This window comes from Aspergillus aculeatinus (genome assembly GCF_003184765.1).
Source record: "Aspergillus aculeatinus CBS 121060 unplaced genomic scaffold BO66scaffold_38, whole genome shotgun sequence".
Classification (NCBI taxonomy): Eukaryota; Fungi; Ascomycota; class Eurotiomycetes; order Eurotiales; family Aspergillaceae; genus Aspergillus; species Aspergillus aculeatinus.
In genome coordinates this window covers 206,701-229,216 of record NW_020291507.1, presented here as the reverse complement: position 1 = coordinate 229,216, position 22,516 = coordinate 206,701, and the positions used below count along the sequence as shown (strand labels likewise).

At 49.8% G+C, this 22,516-nt stretch overlaps 8 protein-coding genes across 8 annotated transcripts; 7 read left to right on the top strand and 1 right to left on the bottom strand.

The window, feature by feature from the left end:
• Positions 1 to 763: 763 nt before the first annotated feature.
• BO66DRAFT_327826 (uncharacterized protein) lies at positions 764 to 2,557 on the top strand (the record flags this gene model as incomplete). Its single annotated transcript, XM_025643969.1, has 4 exons — positions 764 to 932; positions 987 to 1,203; positions 1,265 to 2,278; positions 2,329 to 2,557. 4 exons carry the CDS (start codon positions 764 to 766, stop codon positions 2,555 to 2,557), a joined length of 1,629 nt encoding a protein of 542 aa, XP_025501804.1.
• Positions 2,558 to 3,696: 1,139 nt separating this feature from the next.
• BO66DRAFT_327996 (uncharacterized protein) lies at positions 3,697 to 5,249 on the top strand (the record flags this gene model as incomplete). The annotated part of the gene is made up of 4 exons (XM_025643973.1): positions 3,697 to 4,080; positions 4,142 to 4,501; positions 4,577 to 4,720; positions 4,776 to 5,249. The coding sequence occupies 4 exons, from the start codon at positions 3,697 to 3,699 to the stop codon at positions 5,247 to 5,249; spliced, it is 1,362 nt and encodes a 453-aa protein (XP_025501803.1).
• Positions 5,250 to 5,991: 742 nt separating this feature from the next.
• Positions 5,992 to 6,806, top strand: BO66DRAFT_137353 (uncharacterized protein). The gene has a single exon (XM_025642028.1). The coding sequence runs from the start codon at positions 6,369 to 6,371 to the stop codon at positions 6,612 to 6,614; it is 246 nt and encodes an 81-aa protein (XP_025501802.1). The 5' UTR covers positions 5,992 to 6,368; the 3' UTR covers positions 6,615 to 6,806.
• An 83-nt stretch (positions 6,807 to 6,889) lies between these two features.
• On the bottom strand, positions 6,890 to 11,067 carry BO66DRAFT_403414 (uncharacterized protein; the record flags this gene model as incomplete). The annotated part of the gene is made up of 4 exons (XM_025648862.1): positions 6,890 to 7,436; positions 7,488 to 7,584; positions 8,567 to 9,143; positions 9,205 to 11,067. The coding sequence occupies 4 exons, from the start codon at positions 11,065 to 11,067 to the stop codon at positions 6,890 to 6,892; spliced, it is 3,084 nt and encodes a 1,027-aa protein (XP_025501801.1).
• A 1,063-nt stretch (positions 11,068 to 12,130) lies between these two features.
• BO66DRAFT_393428 (ribonuclease III domain-containing protein) lies at positions 12,131 to 13,024 on the top strand. Its single transcript, XM_025647759.1, has 2 exons — positions 12,131 to 12,450; positions 12,515 to 13,024. Exons 1-2 carry the CDS (start codon positions 12,249 to 12,251, stop codon positions 12,754 to 12,756), a joined length of 444 nt encoding a protein of 147 aa, XP_025501800.1. The 5' UTR covers positions 12,131 to 12,248; the 3' UTR covers positions 12,757 to 13,024.
• A 2,280-nt stretch (positions 13,025 to 15,304) lies between these two features.
• On the top strand, positions 15,305 to 16,793 carry BO66DRAFT_353866 (uncharacterized protein). The gene has a single exon (XM_025644815.1). The coding sequence runs from the start codon at positions 15,385 to 15,387 to the stop codon at positions 16,633 to 16,635; it is 1,251 nt and encodes a 416-aa protein (XP_025501799.1). The 5' UTR covers positions 15,305 to 15,384; the 3' UTR covers positions 16,636 to 16,793.
• A 971-nt stretch (positions 16,794 to 17,764) lies between these two features.
• BO66DRAFT_456342 (uncharacterized protein) lies at positions 17,765 to 19,706 on the top strand (the record flags this gene model as incomplete). The annotated part of the gene is made up of 4 exons (XM_025652133.1): positions 17,765 to 17,840; positions 17,930 to 17,988; positions 18,046 to 19,560; positions 19,641 to 19,706. 4 exons carry the CDS (start codon positions 17,765 to 17,767, stop codon positions 19,704 to 19,706), a joined length of 1,716 nt encoding a protein of 571 aa, XP_025501798.1.
• Positions 19,707 to 20,582: 876 nt separating this feature from the next.
• On the top strand, positions 20,583 to 21,749 carry BO66DRAFT_378336 (SDR family NAD(P)-dependent oxidoreductase; the record flags this gene model as incomplete). The annotated part of the gene is made up of 4 exons (XM_025645786.1): positions 20,583 to 20,658; positions 20,720 to 20,823; positions 20,878 to 21,358; positions 21,423 to 21,749. The coding sequence occupies 4 exons, from the start codon at positions 20,583 to 20,585 to the stop codon at positions 21,638 to 21,640; spliced, it is 879 nt and encodes a 292-aa protein (XP_025501797.1). The 3' UTR covers positions 21,641 to 21,749.
• Between the last annotated feature and the right edge of the window lie 767 nt (positions 21,750 to 22,516).

Below are 22,516 nucleotides of genomic sequence, written 5' to 3'. Positions count from 1 at the left end.
GGGATAGTGCGGCGCAGCCGCTTGCATTTTTAGGCAGCCCGCAGGAGCCGCGAAACACGAGTGATTCGCCCAGATATCAGGCTTTGAGAGCCGGATGCCTTCTGAAAAAATGTAAGCGGCCAGTTTCAATACCTTCTTACTCCAAGGGAACTGGGCTCATTCTTTTCTCTCGAGCAGCGCGAGGCTGACCAGCAACGTGGTTTGCGACGGATGGGTACCAGTGCTATCAGAGATCCACAATCCTTATAGAAGGCATGTGTTAGTCGACAAAAGTGGAAGCAGGTCTTTGCCCTTTGGGTTGATCTTGTATCCTGGTAACATGTAGCATCTCAATACCTTTCTCGTGTCGAGGTTCAGCCAGTTCTGACAGAGACAGGCATACGTGTTATGTACGAGATAGTCAAGTGAAACGATTCTAGATACGTCTACTGCCCGCGCTCTGACCTCAGTAGTATGTTGTCTAGTAGATGAGGTTCTTATAGCAGAACAAAAGTCAGTTCGTCCAGGTAGAAGGCTAATGAGTATAAATCTATGCTTGCTCATCCACGTATTATCTGCCATCAAGCTTGAAGATACGAAGCAACAGCCTGAGGTTAGCTTTACTTGATCACAATTAAAATCCTTAGATGTCTTTTCTGTGGTGCGACTTAACAAAACTCACGTCTATTCATCTGATCCACCGATCAAGTCAATAAGAATGGAGACAGTTTCGTTTCCATTGTCAGAAGAGGATCTATTTCGCAGGAAGACCAGGGTGGAAGGAATGCTCGGCTATAAATTTCAGATCAATGAGACTCGTTTAATAGAGGCTCTCACCGCACCCGGTGCTGAAGGAGAGGAGCGCCAAGGGAATCGATACTTGGCAGATTTTGGACTCGATACCATCCGTTCTTGCGTTGCTTTTGACGGGTATAAAAAGAAGGTTAAACCAAGTAAGTTCTGACGCTTGACATTCAGTTGATCGAGTATCATTTAATGCACTGTAGGTAATACTGCCAGCTTGAAACAACGGGTCTGCAGCTACTCTCATCTTCAAAAAGTGGCTGAGCACACGGGCTTCGACGAATGCATCATCTATAATCCCCGATCAGGGAAAGGTCGACCTGTTGTTGTCGGGAAAGCTCTTGCAGCAGCCATCGGTGCTGCGCACTTAGATAATGGTTGGAACTATGAACGGACGCTAAATATCATTTATAAGCTGGGGTGAGCCCTTAAGGAAAACCTGCCCCTGCAGGAGCACGCTTGTACTGACATTCTCATTAAGATTACTGACTGATAACGATAATGGTGTTGATTCTCAACTTTGGAGAGTGCAGCCCGAAATTCCATCCGAGCTGAATGTTAGCGACATGTCATTTACAATGACTGCGGCCACAATTGAGGTCGTTGACTATTCGGTCACTCTTATCGATGGAAATGGAGAAGACACCAGTGTTTCTGTTGTCACTGGAGCTCGAGACGATGTGCATTTGGCTGTTCTCCCAGCTAATGGAGCTCAAGGAGCTCCCCTGTCAGGAAGCCCAGGGCATCCGAGCAAGAGGGAGAATGGCAATATGCCTCACGATTCCGACACTAATATGCCGACAAAGAAACGCCCACAAAAAGAGGACAGTCGTCTTAGGGCTTATTTGGAATGCGAAGAAAGCAGATGCGCGAACCACGGACTGTCCTTACCAACTGAAACGTACTATACCGAAAATATTCAAGCGACTCTCAGAAGACAAGCTAAATCTCGTAATCTGATAATCTGTCAGAGGTTAATTCTGTGTGTTGGAAGCGCAGAATCTCTCATCACTCTACGAGAGGCAATCAAGTTTTGGCGCGAAGAGACCATCCAGAGCTTAGGGCTCCCTCTGCAAGCGTTGACAGCGAGAGACCTTTTGAGACTGATCGAAAGCAATGCAGAAACCATCTCCTATCACCTGGTACTGCAGAGATACTACATTTTGGAACTTTTTAAGAAGAGTGGTGGAACCGCTACGCCATCTTCTACGGGATTTCTGGCTGTGGACTATCATGGGATCAACCTCAGCAGAAAGCCAGGTAATCCTGTGCATAGCATGGACACAGATGTGTCCAAGAGAATACTGCAGGAAGTGGAGCCGCTGCTAGATGGAAATTCTCCCCAATACAAGGACAGGCTCGAGACCATTAAAACGCTTCGGGCTCTAGGCATGAAGTATCACATCTTAACCTCCAACTTCGGTCCAGGAATACTAGCCTTGATACCATCCAGCGAACAGGTCGGACAGATTGGGGTGACGATCTCGGCTCCGGAGTAGGTACAGCACAAGAAAATCGCGGAATCTCATATTAACATCATACTAGTATTTCACGACTTCCAATCTCTCTTTTCAAGGACGTCATCAGCATCTTGAATGAGACCCAAGGACTGGAGCTGAGGAAGCTTAGTCAAGCTGTGTGGGCTAGATTGAAAGACATGCTAGTCCATTCAGGAAACCCAGGCGGAAGAAGACTTTGGTTGGAGACTATCGAGAGCAGCGATTTACTCAGATTTCCAAAAAACTCGCCAATCCTGGAACGACTCTTTGATTAGACACGAGATATACGTGCTGTCAGAAACAGTACCATTGTTACCTGCTGGTTAGTCATGATAATCCCAGGGTGGCAGCACTACTCGGGAGTGAATGAGTTACATGTGAGAGCGATATTCTTATCGGTAAAAATTGGACATATGACAAATATCAAGAGGTGAATATCCATCATCTCGAGTAAAATCTCTCTTGGAGAGTACAGTATCTGTAGTTCGAAGCCATGTGGCAGCGATGTGGTTGCCAAAACCAAGCAAGCTCGGTCAAATCGGAGAGGCCGTAATGTCGAGGCTTCAAACCAGTCGCCGGAGTAGGATTACACTAATACACACACGTTCTCTTGAGATAAGAAGCCTTGAGTCACTGAGACTCGTCAATTGAATGTGATACTTCTCCACGTCCGTCATAGCCATCAAACGGGGAAAGAAGGAAAGGTCATCATCCCGCAAGGAGTCACTTCAAGTATTACCGGACCGTAACCAAACATTCATCCAAAAAGAAGATCGTGCAAGGGACGTTGCGAGTAAAAAAGCAGAACAAAAATACCAGGCATTCTCTTGCCAAGGGAAGGTTCGAACACCCAGATTTCGTCTGAAAACGAAATGTGCGGGGATTGAGGTAGGTGGCGGTCAACAGGTGCTTCCATAGCATTAAGCATCCCCGAAGTAGAAACAGATGGCTGTCTCTAGGACTTGTATCCTATCCTCGGGCATGTTGTAGATCTTGGAATTTCTCTATACCCCGCTATGTATTGTTTGGATGTAGTCTGCTGTACAGACTTGGCCTTGACCGCTCCACATCATTCAGTGTTGCTCTTCCTTGCGACATGCATTCCTCCCTGATTCTTGGCAGCGAAGACGATTATTCTTACTATGCAGACGTATATTTAACGTACGATCAACCTTCCTTGTTCGACCTTGATTCATGGTTTCTGACGCTCACCCTTTACAATTCCAAGCTATTCCAAGAAGACAACTATAACATGGCTCCAATGGCCAAACAGTCACAGAACCCGGGGCCGGAACCGTCCGATCGCTCGTTCCACTCTATCTTCAGTGATGACATGCAAAAATTTCATAACAAACTCTTGGGATATAACGACTTTCATCAAGAGCTCAAAGAGCAAAACATCTCTTCCATCATTATGACTGGTATATTCAGGGGATTCACGAAGGATATCGCATCGCTTGTTCCTCAATTCGGTCTACTGGCAGGCGTACAAGATGCTAGGTATCCTGCTCTGGAAGATGACCCCCGCCTTTTGTTCAATGTCACTCCTCCATCGAGCACATTCATTTGCGGCTCCCAGGGTTCCGGCAAAAGTCATACGCTCTCATGCATGCTAGAGACCTGTCTGATCTCATCCAAAGCTGGATATTTGTCAAATCCTTTGACAGGATTGGTCTTCCACTACGACACCTTCATTAGTGACCTCATGGGATCACCGTGTGAAGCTGCCTTTTTATCGTCAAATCCCGATGTGGAAGTGCGTGTCTTATGTGCGCCAACAAATCTCCATACTATCAGAGTATGTAGGAAGCTAGCAGTTTTCAGGAGAGTTTTATTGCTGACTAGAATGTTCTGACAAGGGTGCCTACTCAAGACTCAACGTCACAGTGTCTGCTCTAGAAATAGATCAAAGAGATCTCAATACCAAGCGAATGCTAGACCTGATGGCAGTCGGACAAGACGATGGCCAAATACCCTTGTATATGCACACGGTAAAGCGTATACTTCGGGAGATGCGGACTTTGCAGCAAAAAGCAAAAACGGCGTTTAGCTATAGTGCTTTCAAGAAGAGGCTTCTGGATTCGCCATTGACCCCTGCTCAGCTCGAGCCACTGAAGCAAAGGCTGGACATGCTCGAGAGCTTCATGCCACGGACGCAAACCAAGACTGATATTGGTAAGAATCATTCGGTCTCAGCAGGAACTAATTGGAAGCCAAAGGTCAGTATGAGTGGACTGAAGACAATTTCACCTCAAACTCGGTCAGTTTGCAGCATTGACTGACCTTCAAGCCAGCCACGCCGTTTGACCATTGTGGATCTGTCCTGCCCATGTATCTCGCCAGACACAGCATGTTCCCTGTTCAACATTTGCCTGGGCATATTCCTCGAACAAGATTCTCACATCGGGAAGGTTGTTGCTCTCGATGAAGCCCACAAGGTATGCGATCAATCTGGAGGATGTCTTCTTTGAGCATTGTGCTGATAGTATATAGTATATGAACAGCTCTATTGAAGCTCGCGGCTTTACCGAAACACTGTTATCGGCAGTCCGGCTCCAGCGTCATCTCGGCATCCGTATGATTATATCCACACAGGAACCGACAATCTCGACAGCACTCTTGAATCTCTGTTCAACGACCATTGTGCACCATTTTACCTCGCCGGAATGGCTACGGATTCTTCATAAACACCTAGCCGGAGCTAAAGAAGATGTTGTCGAGAAGTTTCAAACAGCAGAATCGAACAACTCGTCTACGGCTTCCAATACGCAGCAAGGTTTATTTGACAAGATAGTGAGCCTGCGAGTTGGTGAGGCCATGATATTCTCACCAAGTGCGATCACCCGAGTAACGCGAGCTGATGAGGATGGTACGCTTTCCTTCGAGCGTCTTGGCAACGGCAACCTCAAGGTCAAAGTGAGGCAGCGACTCACGCTTGATGGAGGGCTTAGCGTACTGTGCCGCTGAAAGAATAGCTTACCCCAATGACAAATTCGGCGATAGGATTTGGGACCGGAATTGACATGGCGCAGTCCGGAATTATGGTGGCCATATAGTATGTGGGTGAGGAGGAATTCTACACAAAGGCTGGTTCTCAATGTATGGATGCATGGTACTCAGAATGAGGATGAGTTGCTCAATCGGTAGTGATACTTATTCTTCTCAATTCTACTACAAATTATCATGATCTTCCAGATGGATTCTCTACCGCTGAATTCAAGGATGACTTCCTCGTGCTTTTCCGAGTTATACACGCCAAATCAGCGGAGACAATCTCTGCGCTAGCGGTCCATTTCAGCGTCTGAGAACATGATGCGTCCTGCTGGATCCTCCAGCTGTTACCAATGACTGTTTCTATTGGCCGACTAGCCTATTTCCCAAGAGTATACAAAGTTTGTACAATGCTCACCCGCGGTGCTGACAACGGGCTAAGCTGGTGCCTAAAAGGTTCTTTTCTGTTGGCTCGGGAGAAATGCTATCCATAACAAAGGAAAGTCCTCTCATTGTCGGGCGAAGGAGAAGGTCGGCCTACTGAGTTGAGCTAAAACAGCCTCAGACAAGGTATGCCAATCATTACATTTTACTTTGTCTACTCGTAGGCTACTGCCCAATAAAATTATCCTACAGACTATTAGCGCGGAAGGGGGCAGAAATTAGCGCGAGGGGGGTCAGAGTGCCAACACTTGCTACGACTCCACTCGAGCTGTGTGTCCCGCATAAGTTCATCCCTGCAATTCTTACGGTTGGCGTTTATGAAAATCTAGTCATCCCACCCCCTCCGAGCTGCTACTCTCGAGCTGACGAGGCTGTCTCGCCTGTTGGGCGGGGTTATGAGACTGCGCCGCAAATGCCTGAGGCATGTATAGGGTTGGCATAAATGCGAAGACGAGGCCCTTTCATGCCTCCTTCTTTCCTTCTTATCCTCACGTTTGATACTCTTGTTAGTAAGATTGATCGTTGTTTTTATTTTTCATACCACAATCAGAGGAGCTCAGTCCAATACTGCAAGCTTAGAGCTGGCCAGCTCCCAACATACAATTGGACGGTCATTGCCCCTCCTCGGCTGCTTACTCCGACAGTGACACCATGAAGAGGTTACTTCCCGCTATCTGCACCGGCCTTTTGGTATGCCATGTTCAGGCTGGACCGGCAGCATACGGGATTTGCCAAGCCGGCTGCGCATCTGTGGTCACAGCTTGCTACGCAGCAGCAGGCTTCACTTGGGGAGCAACTCTTGGGGCTACTGCGCCAGCATCCGTTTTAGCCTGTAATGGTGCCTTTGGAATCTGTCAAGGTGCATGTGCCACTGCTTTACTGGCACCAACCTTATAAGGTGCGGGCATTGTACGTTCTATACTACTAATCTTCCATCTCGTAATTTGCATGTTGACTCGTCCAGTTTCGAAATCTCTTTGAGACAGTCGGTTAAAGGGAGAACATAGGTTCCATCAACTTTCAGTCTCGAAAGGGTATTGGCAGAATTACTAAGGTGGGCTTGCTGATCTCGCGGGGACAGCCAATCGGCTCTTGGGGCTCTAGTGCGGATGTGCGAACGTGTTGATGCAATTGCCTTGTATTTATTTTTGTTCTACTCCAGAATCCAGTTCCTAAAGCTTGTCTTCCTTACTTTCTGCAATGTGAAAGTTCCTCATTCCGGTGATGATCCATTCGCTGAGGTCCTCTCTCTGGCGAGGCTGGAGATCATGGAAACTTGACTTCAAGTCAATCGGCCTGAGGCAGCTTGCTGGTTCAGTGACCTCATCTCTCCGACGAACATCTGCATCAGATTCCTTCCAGTTGCTAATGAAGTCTTGTGCTTGAGCATGTGTCGTGAAGCGCTTGTAACATGCATGCGGATACCCATTGACTTGCGATTCGGCATCCCTGATTTGATGCTTGTGAGTGACCTGACTTGATCTTTCAGGGTCATGGAATACGTACTCCCAGGAGAGATACACACCTGGTTTTCGACCAAGGGCCACTGCATAAAATTTCCCTCGAGAGAATCGAGTACGTGTCTCTTTAGAGCTTTCGCGAATCACCAATCTAGGCTTGTCTATTCCCTTGGCCTCCAGATACTTCTGGGCTTCAGGTAGAGTTGCGAAGCCCTTGAAGGTTGAATCATAGCCAGTAATATGCGGATGTGCATCTGCCCTGGAATTAAAGATCAGTGGGGGTTTTGTATCCTGCCCGAATTCGAATTACCAAGAGGAGAATATCGTAGCTTCCGCAACCCGTCCGGAGTATACTGCATAATATCTCTTGTTTTCCTTTTTCATCACTGAGAAGTGATACAAAAAGACTGAAGTATCGTTCAAAAGGGGTCAACCACACAGCATTGGATGCCTAATTGACAATGCTCCCTATCAGTGCGAGAAACTGTTTAAGGTGATCATCGACAACTTAAGTCACCTTGAGCGGACCTGCAAGGTTTCTTAAATCCTGCCGTGAACTACTTTCTGTCTGGCAAATGGTTGCGTGGGGTGTGAGTGGTCCGTATTGACCTGTTGGAACGTTTGGTGTTAAGCGCCAAAGCGTTGTCGCCTGATTCCACAGTATCTGTTTAACCTAACCCCACTCGGAGAAAGAGGCCTTCGTATTTTGCATAGCATACATGAATGACTTCTGCGCGAAGGGCTTACGGCTGATACCAGTTCAGAAGACGGTTCACTGCCGGTCAGGGGAGAAGATATTCTTCATGATGTACAAAACTAGTGGCGGCAGCCCGAAGCCAACAATGACCACCTAAACCGTCCGGCGTAAGAGCATTGCGATCACCTACCTTCCTTTGTCATGCCATTCAAATGGATAGACAGTTACGTTGGATTCAAGTTTCGGGATCGATATTGTCTCCAAACTCACTCATAACTTCCAGGAAAGCGTGGTGTATTTGATGGTAACAGAACCTGTGGAGGGAAACCAGGTGCAGCCAAGTATAATTGATTGATTACTACATCCACTTGGTACAGTACGGAAATGAATGGCAAATACGGGTATGATCCTTTCCGCCAGTAAGACGCCACGAGAAGGGGTTGAAAAAAGGACATTGCCTTGGCGACTCGCTGTCACGGGCGCGGCCCGGTCCAGCCCGCTCACAGACCCCCGCCTACTCCGCCTACGCGCATCGAGAATCCTTATTCTGCCACAAAAGGAGCAAAGGATAATATTGAAGGTAGAACTAAGGCGCCAGATGAAGCGTTGCGGCTGGATACCAGACTATAGGACCGACCACTCGAACAACTGAACAAGAAAATGAAACAATACTCAATGCCTGCCCTTCTTACCCTTGCTTTTCTTCTTTGACTCTCCTTGCCCATAGCGGTAATACCATTGCGTGGAAGCTTCGGGTGACGCCTGCTCGTAGTCCATATTCAAAGGAGCTCCTGGAGATTTGTCATACTCCTCTTCCTTCAGATCTTCACCCTCAGGGTCAGAAGTGAGCATCGCAGGCGGTTCGCCGAGGCTTTGGTCTCCTTCGCGTTGGACCTCAGAATCTTCATTCTCCGGGCTTGCACGAGCATCGGAGACATCAAAACCCGCAGACTGAAGCTGCAGCAAAGCATCACGACTGTCCCAAGACTGCTCCTCAAAAGGCTGCGTATCTTTGACCTTCTGAGGGTCTATGCCACGATTACCAACAAATCTTCGACATGTTTCCAAGCCATTTCTGAGGATTTGTTTGTTTCGGTTCAATTGCTCCCGAAGTGTACGAGTTTCCTCAGACTCGCCGGCGATGCGCGACACCAATGTATGCTTCATTTCAAATACCTTGACGGGTGTGAAGATGGAAGCCAGGGACTGAATCAGCTTGACCTCTACTACTTCCACCGCGACGTCGTCGATAAATCGTTTCAATGCCACCTGAGGAAAATAAAGATTGATCAGATGGGCAAAACAGGGATAAAGAAGCACTTTGCCGTACCTTGTAGTAAGCAAGCATGCAATCCAAAGCTTCAGTCGAAGCTAGTCTCATCATATCTGGCTCACGGCACTGGAGAAGTGAGTCAAGAAGATCCTGTAGGCAGTATACTCCATCGAGGCTGCGTAGCGTCTGTAGATCGTCAACTCCAAAGTACCGCTCGATGAGGCCGGTCATCTCGTTCTGCTGTCTACTAGCACGGATCTTCTGCAGTGTTTCCGTGAAATAGTGGTTGTAGGTGATAGGATGGCTTTTTTGATGGGTTTCGAGAAGCTCTTCACATCTTTTGATCAAGATCTCCCGCAGTTGGTCCAGTGCAGGTGAGATGACTTCAGCAAAAAGAACAATCGAAGTCCCTTCATCCGAGATATGACCTACTAGGAGCGACAAAAACCTTTGAGCTGCACGCCAGGTGGTGAGAATATGCTCGCGTGTTATAACCTCCCAAGGACGACATTGTTCCAGGAATAATTCCCCGACAATCATAAGATTAAACGTGCCGGGTAGCTCCCGTCCTCGTGTCTGCCTCATAAGCTCCTGAATGTGATCGATGAAGCCGCCTCGAGTAACTGAGACCTGCGTTTGAGTGAAGGGCTCCAATTGGCTGTCATTGTCTGTGATTTTGCGGTAGTTTCCTCGTCTATTGAGACGATCCGCAAAGGCCTCGTTCAAATTCTGGATCACAGCGCGAAGCCGCTTGTGACGTCCCGTCGTGGATTGATTATCTTCGAAGAACGTCTCGTTGTAGGTGCCGTCCACAGCAGCCTTGATCAGGGATTGAAAAGATTGGCTGATGTTTATCAGGTAGACTTTTTGCTCATCAAGAGTGGCCCGCGGCTCACCGAGCTTCCTCAATTGCAGCGTGCATTCGTCCTCCGTTGCTTCAATCTCCTCGATAAGACTTGGAAGCTCGGCCGCAATCTGTCGCAGTAGTAACTTGCTGAGGCGGGTTCGCAGCGAGGATATCCCAACCAACGATGCTGGCAGCTCCGCCCAGGCTCCCCTGGAAAAGAATTCCCGCTCCTTTTGATCGCGTTCGGCGAGGGTCCCAGTCCCCTGGTCACTGTCCATGTTCCGAAGCGTATGCCAACCCAGCCGGAATTCCACGTCCCGATTTCTCGCTAGTGATATGAACATCCGTTCGCTCTCTGAGGTTGCGACCAAAGTATCGGGCTTTGTGATGACCCCTAGGGTTCGATTGCCCGATTTATCAGCTTCCCTTGCCAGCCGGAGCACGATCTGGTTGGCGTAGTCATTCTTCGCCGAGATTACTGCTAATATAATGCTTCGTGGTTCTTTCATGTAGGACTGAACCACATCTTGGACCAACTGAACATCAGCAGCAGATTGTTGTTTAGTCTCAGAGTGAATGAGTCCTGGAAGATCGACGATGGTCAGATGCGGCCTGTCAGGCCCTGACACCTCAACCCGTAATAGATCGTTCGAGAATGCTTTGCCATGGGTGGATATACCCATCGCAGCTTTGGCATTATCGATCAGTTCAGGAAGCCCATCGAAGCCATCAAGCTCCTCACAAAAGCTCCCCAGTGATCGTTGCTCGGATTCGCTGCGCGAGTGATGAGGTACGATCGACACTCTGACTCCGACGTTGGCGTCCTGGCGGAGCACAAGCTCTGTCGGGAATCGTGTACAGAGATTGCTTTTGACAGGAAAGGATACTCCTGAAATAGCCTCCAGCACAGAGCTCTTCCCTGATGACTGGTCGCCACACACGATGATTTGCGGTAGAGACACGAAATGGCTAATGCCCTGGGATCGAAGGGTGTCAATCGAGTTCAAGAGATCAAGTTGCTCCTCAGTACATAGACTATCCAGAGCTCTGGATTTAAATTCTCTGAGGACCATATTCGCAGCATGTAAGGAATTGATGAATCTTTTCAGAATCAATGAATCAAGTAGAAAATGAAATTAAAGATCTTCTAGAAAGAAACTAGCCACTTGTATATATAGTCGACTCTGGCCACCAGTACTCAGGGATCCTTGGCATTAAATTTGTCTTATCTAGCCTCCTCAGTCTAGATGAGCCTCTTCGAGTTGACGCCAAGACGAAAGCAAGGAGCATGGCATGCATGAGTGTTGTCGACTATCCACAAAGCTCATTCGCAAAACAGAGGAAAACTGGCTTGAAATGAAGGAACCGAATCAGGAAAAAAAGGAAAGACACAGATATTGCATTCTTCCGGACTTTTGATTTGACTGAGTTATTCACTTACCAGTCATTGCGGTCGATCCTCCCCCATTTTTTAGGCTGAAGACAATCTAGTAGCCTTGATGAAATTCTGGCCGTTATGCAAAGTAAGTCTCCCAGATGTGGGTTAGTCCGACAAAAATGCCCTGCTCACTGCTTCGCATCGAGGAACCGACCCCTGGCCTTTTGAACCCCGAATCCGCGGGAGGTTGCACGTAGCACGTATGCATGGCTCTTCACGTCGTGCAGCACAGGTTCGCGATGTACCTCATCTGGACAGAAACGTCCTAAATAGGTCGTCTGACAGCTGTAGTCGCTGGATTTGTCATTGGGTTATTGGTTTTCTCTGCTGCAACGTTAGCTCTCTTGGGGTCCGTCTACACTATTCGTCGGCGAGAGAGCTACTTTTCAGAACAGGGATTAGTATCATCCCAAGCACGGAATAAATCCTGTCGTTGCCAGCAAATGTTCAACCTTTTAAGCTAGGTAAAACATGCTCATGTAATGGGAAGAGAGATAAGCCAGGCTAAGCATCTTAAAATGCGCGTTAGAAATTTAGTGCGGTCTGCCGGGGGATCGTAATAAAAGTACTGCCAGGTTAGGAAGTTAAGCAGGTTTGTTGCTTTAACCACCAAAATAGGAATGGTCTGGTTGTTGAATTCACATGACCTGTAAAAGCCACATACCCCGCTCAGAGGGACAGACGTTAAAAACAAGCATGATGATGCACTTGAGATGTCTTTCGAGGACTGCGTTGATGTGCTATATATTTTCACCTGTTGATCCAAAGAATCGCATTCGCGAGTTTCCCGTGATCTCCATCCCAAACCCTAGCAACATGGCCAACCATGGCAGCGAACTTGTTGTTTCTATCCAGAAACGGTTAGGCGTTACATTTGATAAGCCATTACTGATTCACGAAGCATTTATGGCTGCCGGCGCCGTCAACAGAGATGGTAACAAGGACCTAGCTCTTATTGGAGATTCAGCCCTTCAACTTTTCCTACAAACGCAAGGCCGTGCTAGGAACGCAAGCCGTGGTATGCAAGTAATACTCCTCCAATAATATTTGAGTCAGTTTTACTAAATTTGCGTATGGTGCAGAACGAATCAATCAAGTCGTCTCCCGAATCGCCGGTAATACGAACCTTGCCCAGCGGGGGTTTGAGCTGGGTTTTGATCAGTACATTGTCAAAAACCCCTCGCAGGGTAATTATATCGCCGACAAGCTGATGGCGACAACGGTCGAAGCTATTATCGGTGCTGTCCTCCTGGAAACAAATTGGGACCAAGGAGCATTGCAAAAAGCAGTAAATGCTTTGGGCTTAGCGTGGCCGGATGTCTGAGCGAGGGCATTCCCATGCATGGCTAGAAAGATCTAGGATGTTCGTGATAACGCTCCAAGCGAGATCCCGTTTGGTGAAACCTGTTTAAAATGCGTTCATGTATCTATTAGAAGGATTAAAGCGGAAAGGCCACAAGTCTGCCCTTGGAAGTCCAAGGCCGGAACCCCGCTTTTGGTCAAGCCTGCAAAGAACACGTGTCGGACATCCTGAAAACAAATCAATAACCGAAAGGACAGTATAATCCAAAGATTGAGTTTCTGATTTATCACTTGTTACGCCGGAATAAAAGAGATGTGTCGTCTGAAGTACAGAGTAGGTTTACCATATATATTCAAGATCCACGCTCCAACTCGAAATACAGATATAAGGTTTACATGCAGATCAAAGTTCGGAACATCTGTCGTGTTAGGTACTGAACCTCGAACAGCCTTGCTCAACCCTCACTATGAAGTATAAAAGCAGTTACTAGACAATACGAAGTCCAATTAATAGGTCAAGAAGCTCATCGGACTCGACGGTCAGATGAGTACCATCAGAATCTCGGCACGGTTCATAGAAACCACAACGTCCCTGTCGACAAACGAAGTGAAGACCACGCGATGTTCTTCGCCGCCATCCAGCTATCTGCCGCTTGCTGGGAGTCCCACAGTGACATGGTGGGTTTGCTGGGTCATTGCCTCGATTATCAACAAAGCCAAGAAACTTGCCACAGGGGTGGCATTTCCAGTATAGACGTCCTGCGTTACCGTTGCGGTTCGATTGCCGAGTGGTCTCTTCGCTCGATGGACGCCGGCAAAGATAGCAATTGGGAGCCACATTTGGAACTGTTACAAGTTCCGTGACTGTTACGCTTGAGAGATCGAAGGATAGAGTGCGCTATGATAGACTTCAGTATCCGCAAGGAAGATGATTATCTTGCGACCATACCGACATAGGTGCTGTCACTTCAGCTTTAAACGGATGGGCAAGAATAACAGCAAGGATTTTAGATGAAATCGAAGAACATACAGTGTGCCCAGATCGAAGACCGAAGTAATTTGATTGCGAGTCCCAGTCGAAATGAGCATGCTTATCTATATATATGTTTGGTTAATCAGGCAGCCGACAGAAACTTTGTGGTGAGATGTTGGGATGGGATTGCTTGTCACATTTCGAACTCAAGGGTCAGCATGTCGGACAGACAGTTTCTCCTAAGCTAACATGCTAGCTCACCGGTTCGTTATACTCGATACGGTAACTTTTATATCCGACGATCATAACATTAGTGCAGCCTATTGTACTACTTAGAAATGCGTGAGGAGTCCTTTTCGTGAGCAAGAAGGCTCGTCACCCGCTTTGGTGGGAAAGTTCGACAGCAAGAATTTCATCAGTGTTCCAACCATTTAGACATTGAGTTTTGTCCATCTAGCTATTTCTTTTTGGTCTTCACTAGTTTAACCTATATCTAGTCTCCATCACCTTGAATGAAAATGAGGTTAACATACTTGGTCTTTTCTACCACCTGGATATGTTAGCGTAGTGAAGCTTTATCGGTCAATTCTTGAATTGCGCTCTGATTAAGCACCTGATCTGGACTGATGCTGCTTTTTACCCTGAATTGTTAGTTCAAGTGCTTTGGAAATTGATGAGTGCGATTGCCATATTTTCCAGTGCGCAATTTTGACCTGAAGACACGTTCTGCCAAAAGACTCGACTTCAGGGTACTGCAACAACAGATGCACCAGCGGCTGTGGATCAGACATATTCTCAACTTCTTGCTCGCATGTCACAACGCTGGGAGGTTGAAGAAATTCGAGTCCTAGACATGCGAGAGGACCTGGAGCAATAGGAGATTCTCAAAAATCAAGCTTGCACAGATGTGTTACTTTGCTGCAAATGATAACATCTTTTGCCCGTAACACAATGGACGGGAAGCTTGAACCTGAGCCCATTATTGAGAAGAAGGATGAAGAGGGAGTTCTCAACATTCGAATTCCTGGCGGTGATATTGGCTCTGTCTTGCCGCCAGATCTGGCAATCCATTGGGATCTGAGCCATGATTCTGATTCAGGACCTGGGTATTGGGTACCTACGTTGGTAGAAGCCGCCCTAGGACGCGGAAACAAAGCTGGTATCTAGCTGTTTTTTACCTTCAAAATGATTGTCTGACTGAGAGTAAATCGTGTTCAAATGCTACTTCTATGATAACCCAGAATCTCACGGCATACATGTGCCGCAACTTAAAACCTTTGTCTAAAAGCTGATATATAAGTGGACAATCGTCTTCGCAGAGATATGCTGAAATAGTAACTTACCTAGCTTTGTAATGTTACCATGATAGACAACCGAGTAAGTGTGGCTAGTCCAGATAGGGATTAGTGCTTCCGCTACCTGTGAGCTACACAGACCAAGCAAACAGCACCGCTGACACAGGTTGTGCTGCATAATCCGAGTCTTGTCCAATTATCTGTAGGCTAAAGTACTACTCACCTAAGCAATGCAGCTCTATTAGCCACTAACGTTACAGCTCCACCACGATCGCATCGATCGTCTCTCAATTCCTACCCAACTGAAACTAGAGCAATATCAACAAAAACATCCATACATCTTGCGGCGCCATCGTCAGCTCATCCAACCGGGCTAGCCAGAATGACGCCCTCACCCTCGCGTGTCGCCAGCATTATGCTCGCCTGGCACTCGCTCGAGCTCGTCTCGTGTTCCACCCTCCAAACGCTGTGGGCAGGCTACGGCCACATCTGCGCCGTCTCCGCCCGCGCCATCACCCCCGAGGCCGCCGCCCATCTCGCCCAGCTCTGCGGGGTGAAGTCGAAAAGTACAGGGGCCACCTTCCCGCTCATCCTAAAGCTCATCTCCCCACCCAGCAAGAAAGCCGGCACCGAGGATGAGGGCCACCTGCGCAAGATGCTGAGCTACGAGGTCGAGCAGTGCTTCTACAGCGAGGTGGTGCCGCGGCTGGGCGACGAGATCGGCGTGGCCCAGTGTCTGGCCTCGACCCGCGACATGGCCGGTAAGCCTGGCGAGGACGAGCTCCGGGGGCTCATGGCCACCGTCATGGTGGATCTGCGGCCCGCCTACCCGGTGGCTGGGGGCAAGAGGAGTTCCCTGAGCAGTACGCAGGTGCGCGCGGCGCTGGGGTGGCTGGCTGGGTTCCACGGTCGCTCGTGGGCGTTGTTGCCGGGTAGCAGGGATGAATTGGTGCTGCCGCCGCTTGAGGAAGCGAGGAGGCGCACGCAGAGCAGGAAGGAAAAAGGTGGTAGCGGGTTGTGGCTGAATGGTGGGTATACGTACCTTGCTACCCGGCGGAAAGAGTATGCTTCTCTTGTCGATGATACCGACTCGGAGTGGTCCGAGGCGCTGTGCAGCGCACCGGGAGGATTTTCCATGTCTGTGGCTGAGATGGTGGCGTTGGTGTTGACGCCCTCTGGGAGGCTGATGGAGTCCTATATTCATGGGGACGTGAAGTCGGAGAACCTGTTCACGTCGGACAGTGGGGAGCGCGTCGCGTTCTTTGACTTCCAGTACGTCGGGCTGGGCCTCGGGGTGTGCGATCTCGCCAAGTTGTTCACATGCTCGGTCCCGCTCGACATGCTGGTCGAGGACGAGGATTATCTGCCTGAGGTGTTGCCGATGCAGGATGGGGAGAGAAGCCTGCTGGAGGGGTATCGCGCGCGGCTCCTCCAGGGTCAGGTGTCGGACATGTATCCGTGGGAGACATTTCGACGACACTGGGAGACGGCACTCGTGGACTGGTGCAGATTTCAGGCCTCTTGGGGGTTCTGGGGAAATACAGAGTGGCTGGAGGCTCGGGTCAGATCGATCCTCAGCGATCAGGGTTGGAGGGACTGGCTATATCAGGAAGTTAGTTCTCGGGGTGATTGATGCAGATGGGACTGGACCAGGACTCAGTGCCATGCTTTTTATTGTGAATTATAGATTTCCGAGCCAGACTAGAATTTCCATCCAGACAAGCATTATGTGGGCATTCAACCAGCCTTGGTCGATAGAGGTGGGTTGGCTAGACCCCGGATGAATATGCGAATCACATAGAAAACATACATAATCAAAAAGAGTTTAATCCATGTCGAACATCGAGAATAGAAGTTCCCAGTGCTAATAAGCGCCGAAGAAAAAACTTCTCAGGCATCATCACTCGCAGTTGTATGACCTGGGGTTCCGGCCGAGTCAAGGTGGCACAGGAGGCCATGTGATGAAGTTGCACGGGCAACCAGATAGGAAGACTTGTGAGACCTTGAAGCAAGGACCCTCGTCTCCAAGGTGATTTAAACATCCAAATCAATTTTCCGACTGGGCAAGTCCGACGCCAAAGTGCCAAGCCACTCTGCTTGAGACCGAAGCACCGGGACGGCCTGTTCGGGCACAAATGTCTTGTACATACGGAGTACTCCGAAAGAATTGGCAGGCCCATCCTAGGGCAGGATCGCTTTCTTTCAAGCTGATTACATCTTGGGGCCAAACAATTTGCAAGCTGCCTTGGGCAAGCCGGGCCGCATCCAGAGCTAATGCTGTGTCTGCCAGGGTGTGTACTCTCAGCTCTCTTCAAAACACTTCTGCAGCCTTCTTAGATGGAGCTTGAATGGCGTCGAATCACACTCCTATAGACGGTTGTCTCAATTGGAAGCTTGATCGGCGACCAAGAAGCAACCGACAATTCTACAGTCCCCGATTGCCATGATCCTGTTAGTCTAGTCTATCGTCAGGCTTTCCCTTACCCACGAATCTTGAACCCATGACAATAAGCAATGTCTTTCATCATGAAAAGCAATATCGCAACAAACAAACTGTGTTTAGAGATGTAAACATTGACAATGCGAGACAATCTTGACTAATGCGTCGGTGAGTATGGCTTCTTCTGAGGAAATACCTTTATATCGGAGAATAAATAGTCGCGTGTACGTTCTTCAGGAAGTTTGAGATAGTATGATACTTACCCTTTTCGGTCCATCACTGCTAGCCCTGATTTCGGAGACCACGTTTTGTGCGACTTACCATGGTGCCTTGGTTACCCTTTTTCCTTCGTGGTGCAACAGCCATCAGTGCTGCTTGTAACACTAGCGAAGAGAACAGTAAGAATCAAACCCGACACCTGTCCCGCTTCAATGTTTTCTGTCGCTTGCTCTCCGACTGGCGTGTGCTGACTTCAATCTCCCCCAAGGCCGATATCCATATGGTACCCTACCTACCAAGTATCTTCCCCCTTTCATCAAGGACGAGGTATGATGAGTTTGACACCAGCGTCCCCAACACAAACGACTCACTGATTCAACTCAGGGGGTAACGCAGTACCCACCATGGCGAGACGTCTCCCCTTTGGGACCTCCCCCGGATACCGGAGTAACGCGGCATTACAACTTCACAGTCATGCGCGACATCACCGCACCAGATGGATACAGGAAAAGCGCCATGCTGATCAACGGCCAATTCCCGGGGCCAACGATCGAAGCCAATTGGGGTGATACAATCTCCGTGACGGTGAATAACATGATCACAACCGGAACAGAAGAAGGCCTGGCCATGCACTGGCATGGAATCACGCAGAAAGGAACCCCTTGGGAGGACGGAGTACCTGGCGTCACGCAGTGTCCCATCGTGCCTCGGTCCAGTTTCACCTACACCTTCCAGGCTGATCAATACGGGACTGGCTGGTATCATTCCCACTACAGCGCCCAATTGACCGACGGCGTCTATGGCCCGGTGATCATCCACGGCCCCAACCACGTCAACTACGACTACGACCTCGGACCCATCATGATCTCAGAATACCACCACCACGACTACTGGTCGAACCTGTTGGAGATCTTCTCCCGCCCACCAGTCATCCCGAATGTGGACAACAACCTGATCAACGGTCGCGGCATCTACAACTGCAGCGGCACGGACTGCAGCCCCGGCGCCAGTCTCTCTCGCTTCAGCTTCCAGAGCGGCAAAGTCCACCGTCTCAGGTTGTTGAACACCGGATCCAACGCCAACCAGAAGATCAGCATCGACGGCCATGCGATGACCGTGATCGCGAACGACTTCATCCCGGTCAAGCCCTACAACACGGACGTCGTCACCCTCGGCGCCGGACAACGCACCGACGTCCTCGTTAAGGCCACCGGCCGCCCCCGCGATGCCTACTGGCTGCGAGCCTCCATCGACATGGACTGCCTCAACTCGACCGCCAGCTACCCCACCGTGACCGCAGCGATCTACTACGAGGACGCCGACCCAGCCACCTGGCCCAACACCACCAGCACAGCGGTGTGGCAAAGCAACAACTGCGCCGGGGACCCCCTCCACCAGACCGTGCCCTACCACCCCCTCCCCCCACCGGACACCCCCTCCACCACCGAAACCATCGAGATCAACCTCGCCCAGAACGCCACAGGCCACTACCTCTTCTACATGAACAACGCGACCTTCCGCGCCAACTACAACGCCCCGCTCCTCCTCCTGGGCCGCACGGGCAACTTCTCCGCCCCCTACTACGCCAACGCCAACGCCTACAACTCCGGCGCCAACGCCAGCGTCCGCCTGGTGTTCAGTAACATCTACCCGATGCACCACCCGCTCCACCTGCACGGCCACAACTTCTGGGTCCTGGCCGAGGGCCGCGGCACGTGGGACGGCGTCATCGTCAACCCGGCGAATCCGCAGCGCCGCGACACGCAGATGATGCAGGCGGGCACCCCCGAGAACCCCGCGTTCGTCGTCCTGGAGTGGGTGCTGGATAACCCCGGTGTGTGGCCGCTGCATTGTCACATGTCGTACCATGTTAGCATTGGGTTGTCGTTGAATATCATTGTACGTCTCTTGTTTTGTTTGTGAATGCCGGTGGGGTTCGCTGGGTGGTGATGATAGCTACTGACGGAGAAATGGTCTAGGAACACCCGGAGAAGATCCAGCAGCTCAAGATCCCTTCCTCGCTGGCGGAGACGTGTCATGACTGAGCGGTTTTCAGTGGTCAGGAGTTTGTGAATGAGATCGATTCGGGGGTTTGAGGTTGTTTCTTACTCTATGTGAGGGGGGCGAGGGGGTGGCTCCTGGGGCTCACGGGGCTCCTGGGGTTCACGGACACGTCAATATTGTTCTAGGGAGGGTCTCGGCTTTGGGGGACGGTGATAGATTTTCCAGTCGTATATTATGTAGAACCGGTTGTTAGTTCTTGGCCCGCACCTCGGATTGTCATCATGTGTTCAGTCATCGATTGCGGGACGCTTGCGGGCACACTGGATAGCTTCTTGGGATAGAACATCGATACATCAACTCAACTGGGGGTTTACTCGGTCATAATCTGTAAGGAGCCCTTGGCGTATGTTCCTAGTTGCTAAAGCTCTGCTCGAAAGATGGGATTCTAAACCGACCCAGGCCGGAACGAAAGCTCCAGGTACCCCCGTAGCTTGCCGTACCCGGTGTCCCGAAGAAGCAAGAAATATTCCTCTGTGCACGCTGGTGAAATATTTGGGACTAATATTCACAAGTAACGCCAGAGAATCTCGAAAATGCCCGAATTGGTGTGAAATAAGATTTGTCTACCGCTTCCCTGGAGACATGTCAGACATATTCCTATTCAGCGACGGCGCTGAAAGTGGCAAGCGCTTCCGGAGGGGCAGAGCGGAGTGGTCTATACCTGGTCCCCATCTTGGAATGTAATACCGAAAGCCTTCGCCGCTGAGTCCCCAACTGGTAATATAAAGCAGACGAGAGACGGATTGATGAGTTACGCTTCTGCTCATAATAATATAGCGAGATCCAAGACCGCTGCCACACCCCCACTCTTCTAGATTCTTGCTCCCCGGCATTGACTCCAGCGGAATCCTCGCACTATGGCTGCAACCAGCTCAGTAGCAAACCTCTTCAATGTGACGGGTATTGTCGCAGTAGTGACAGGCGGAGGGAGCGGTATGCGCCCAAATTCATGGGAATGATCCTGCTATTCACGCCACGCTAACGGACGTTGAAGGGCTCGGCCTATACATGACACGGGCACTGGCGACCAACGGTGCAAAGAAAGTCTACATCCTTGGACGAAGGAGACATATCCTGGACCAAGCGGTGGCGGACATCGTGGGTCTTGCAGACTCTAAACCCCACACAGGCGTCGTTTCTCACTGCTACCAGGGCCGAGACAACATCATCCCAATCCAGTGCGATGTCACCAACCAACATGCCCTCAGATCCGCGGTCGCGTTCATTGAAAAAGATATCGGATATGTCAATCTACTTGTTGCCAACTCCGGCATCGCCGGGCCCCCGGGGAGCGTGCCCCCTGGATCGAGCATTCGGCAAATACAAGAGGCGCTGCTCCGCATCCCCATGCAAGAGTTCACGGATACCTTCCACGTGAACTGCACGGCTGTGTTCTACACTGCCATAGCGTTTCTCGGCCTGCTCGATGCCGGGAACCGGACCCAGAACGACTACGCCCGCAAGGGCTGTCGGAGTCAGGTGATCGCCACCAGCAGTATCGGGAGCTTCAATCGCCGCATCACGGCCGGGTTCGCCTACGGAGCCAGCAAGGCCGCGACCACGATGCTGCTGAAGGTCCTGGCGACGTACCTCGTGCCGTATCGGATCCGAGCCAATGTGCTGTGTCCTGGATGTAAGCATGAGTCGCGAGAGTGAGAACAGCAAGTTGGGGACGGTATGCTGACGATAGCGGCCAGTGTTTCCGACCGACCTGACGACGGACTTGATTCATGGCAAGAGTCCCACGGAGGAAGGGGCGTTCCCGCTGGACCAGATCCCGGCCGAGCGCGCTGGTACCCCCGAGGATATTATGGGTGCGCTGCTGTATTTGGCTTCAAGGGCGGGGGCGTACTGTAATGGGAATTGTGTGCTTACTGATGGGGGGAGGTTGAGTGTTATGCCTGCTACCTATTAGCTGACGACGTTGTGGATTGAGTGAGACTAATGACAAAAGAGTTTGATTTATTGTTCATGAGGAGGTTGATTCATAATCTTAGCTCTGTAGCTTCCTGTGCTTGTTTTATTAGTGTCTGGCGGGGTTGAGAGCTTGGTCGTAGAACAAGATTGGAGATAAAGCCCATTGAGCGTCGGTGGTGGGATAGAATATCGAGGGGCTGTAGGTATAAGGCGGACACATCGCCCTCTTCTGTCTTAATTTGTTGTTACTGTTGATAGAATAAAACAGCCTTGAGTGTTCAATGTGTACAGTATTAAACGCACTTGCACCTTGAGTTAATTGGTAACTGGTGTAGCTGAGATGGCTCCATGGTAGACAATCCATTATACACCTACCAATTTCCACCACTAAGTGTTGCTTCGCAGCGTTGAATCCCCTCTTAACTCACCACATTGATGTCCAACCTTGTTCACCCACCCACATTACCGGAAGGCTCTCTACAGTCACCGTCTCGATACAACGAATTTGGGACCACGCGATTCGCGATACAACGAAATTTAGCGAGACATGATATTCGATATACCGATGCTCGGCACCCGGAAAGTATCCTGCTGCAGAAGAATCGTTCTTCAGCCACATCGCCCGGATCTTGATATTCGACTTCCCCCACCACGACGTCCGCGATGACGCCAAGCAAGACCTTGACATCGATATCAACATCATGAAGACCAACATTACACCCCATCGAAGGCAGCATACGAAGCATACTCAGAGCCACATAGCAATAGAGAAAGCGCCACTAGTCACGCTCGAGGAGGCTTTGTATTGTGTGCGCATATTACAGCTTTTCATAGAACAGCAGGACGACAACAATGAGGGGGCTCTCGGGTTACT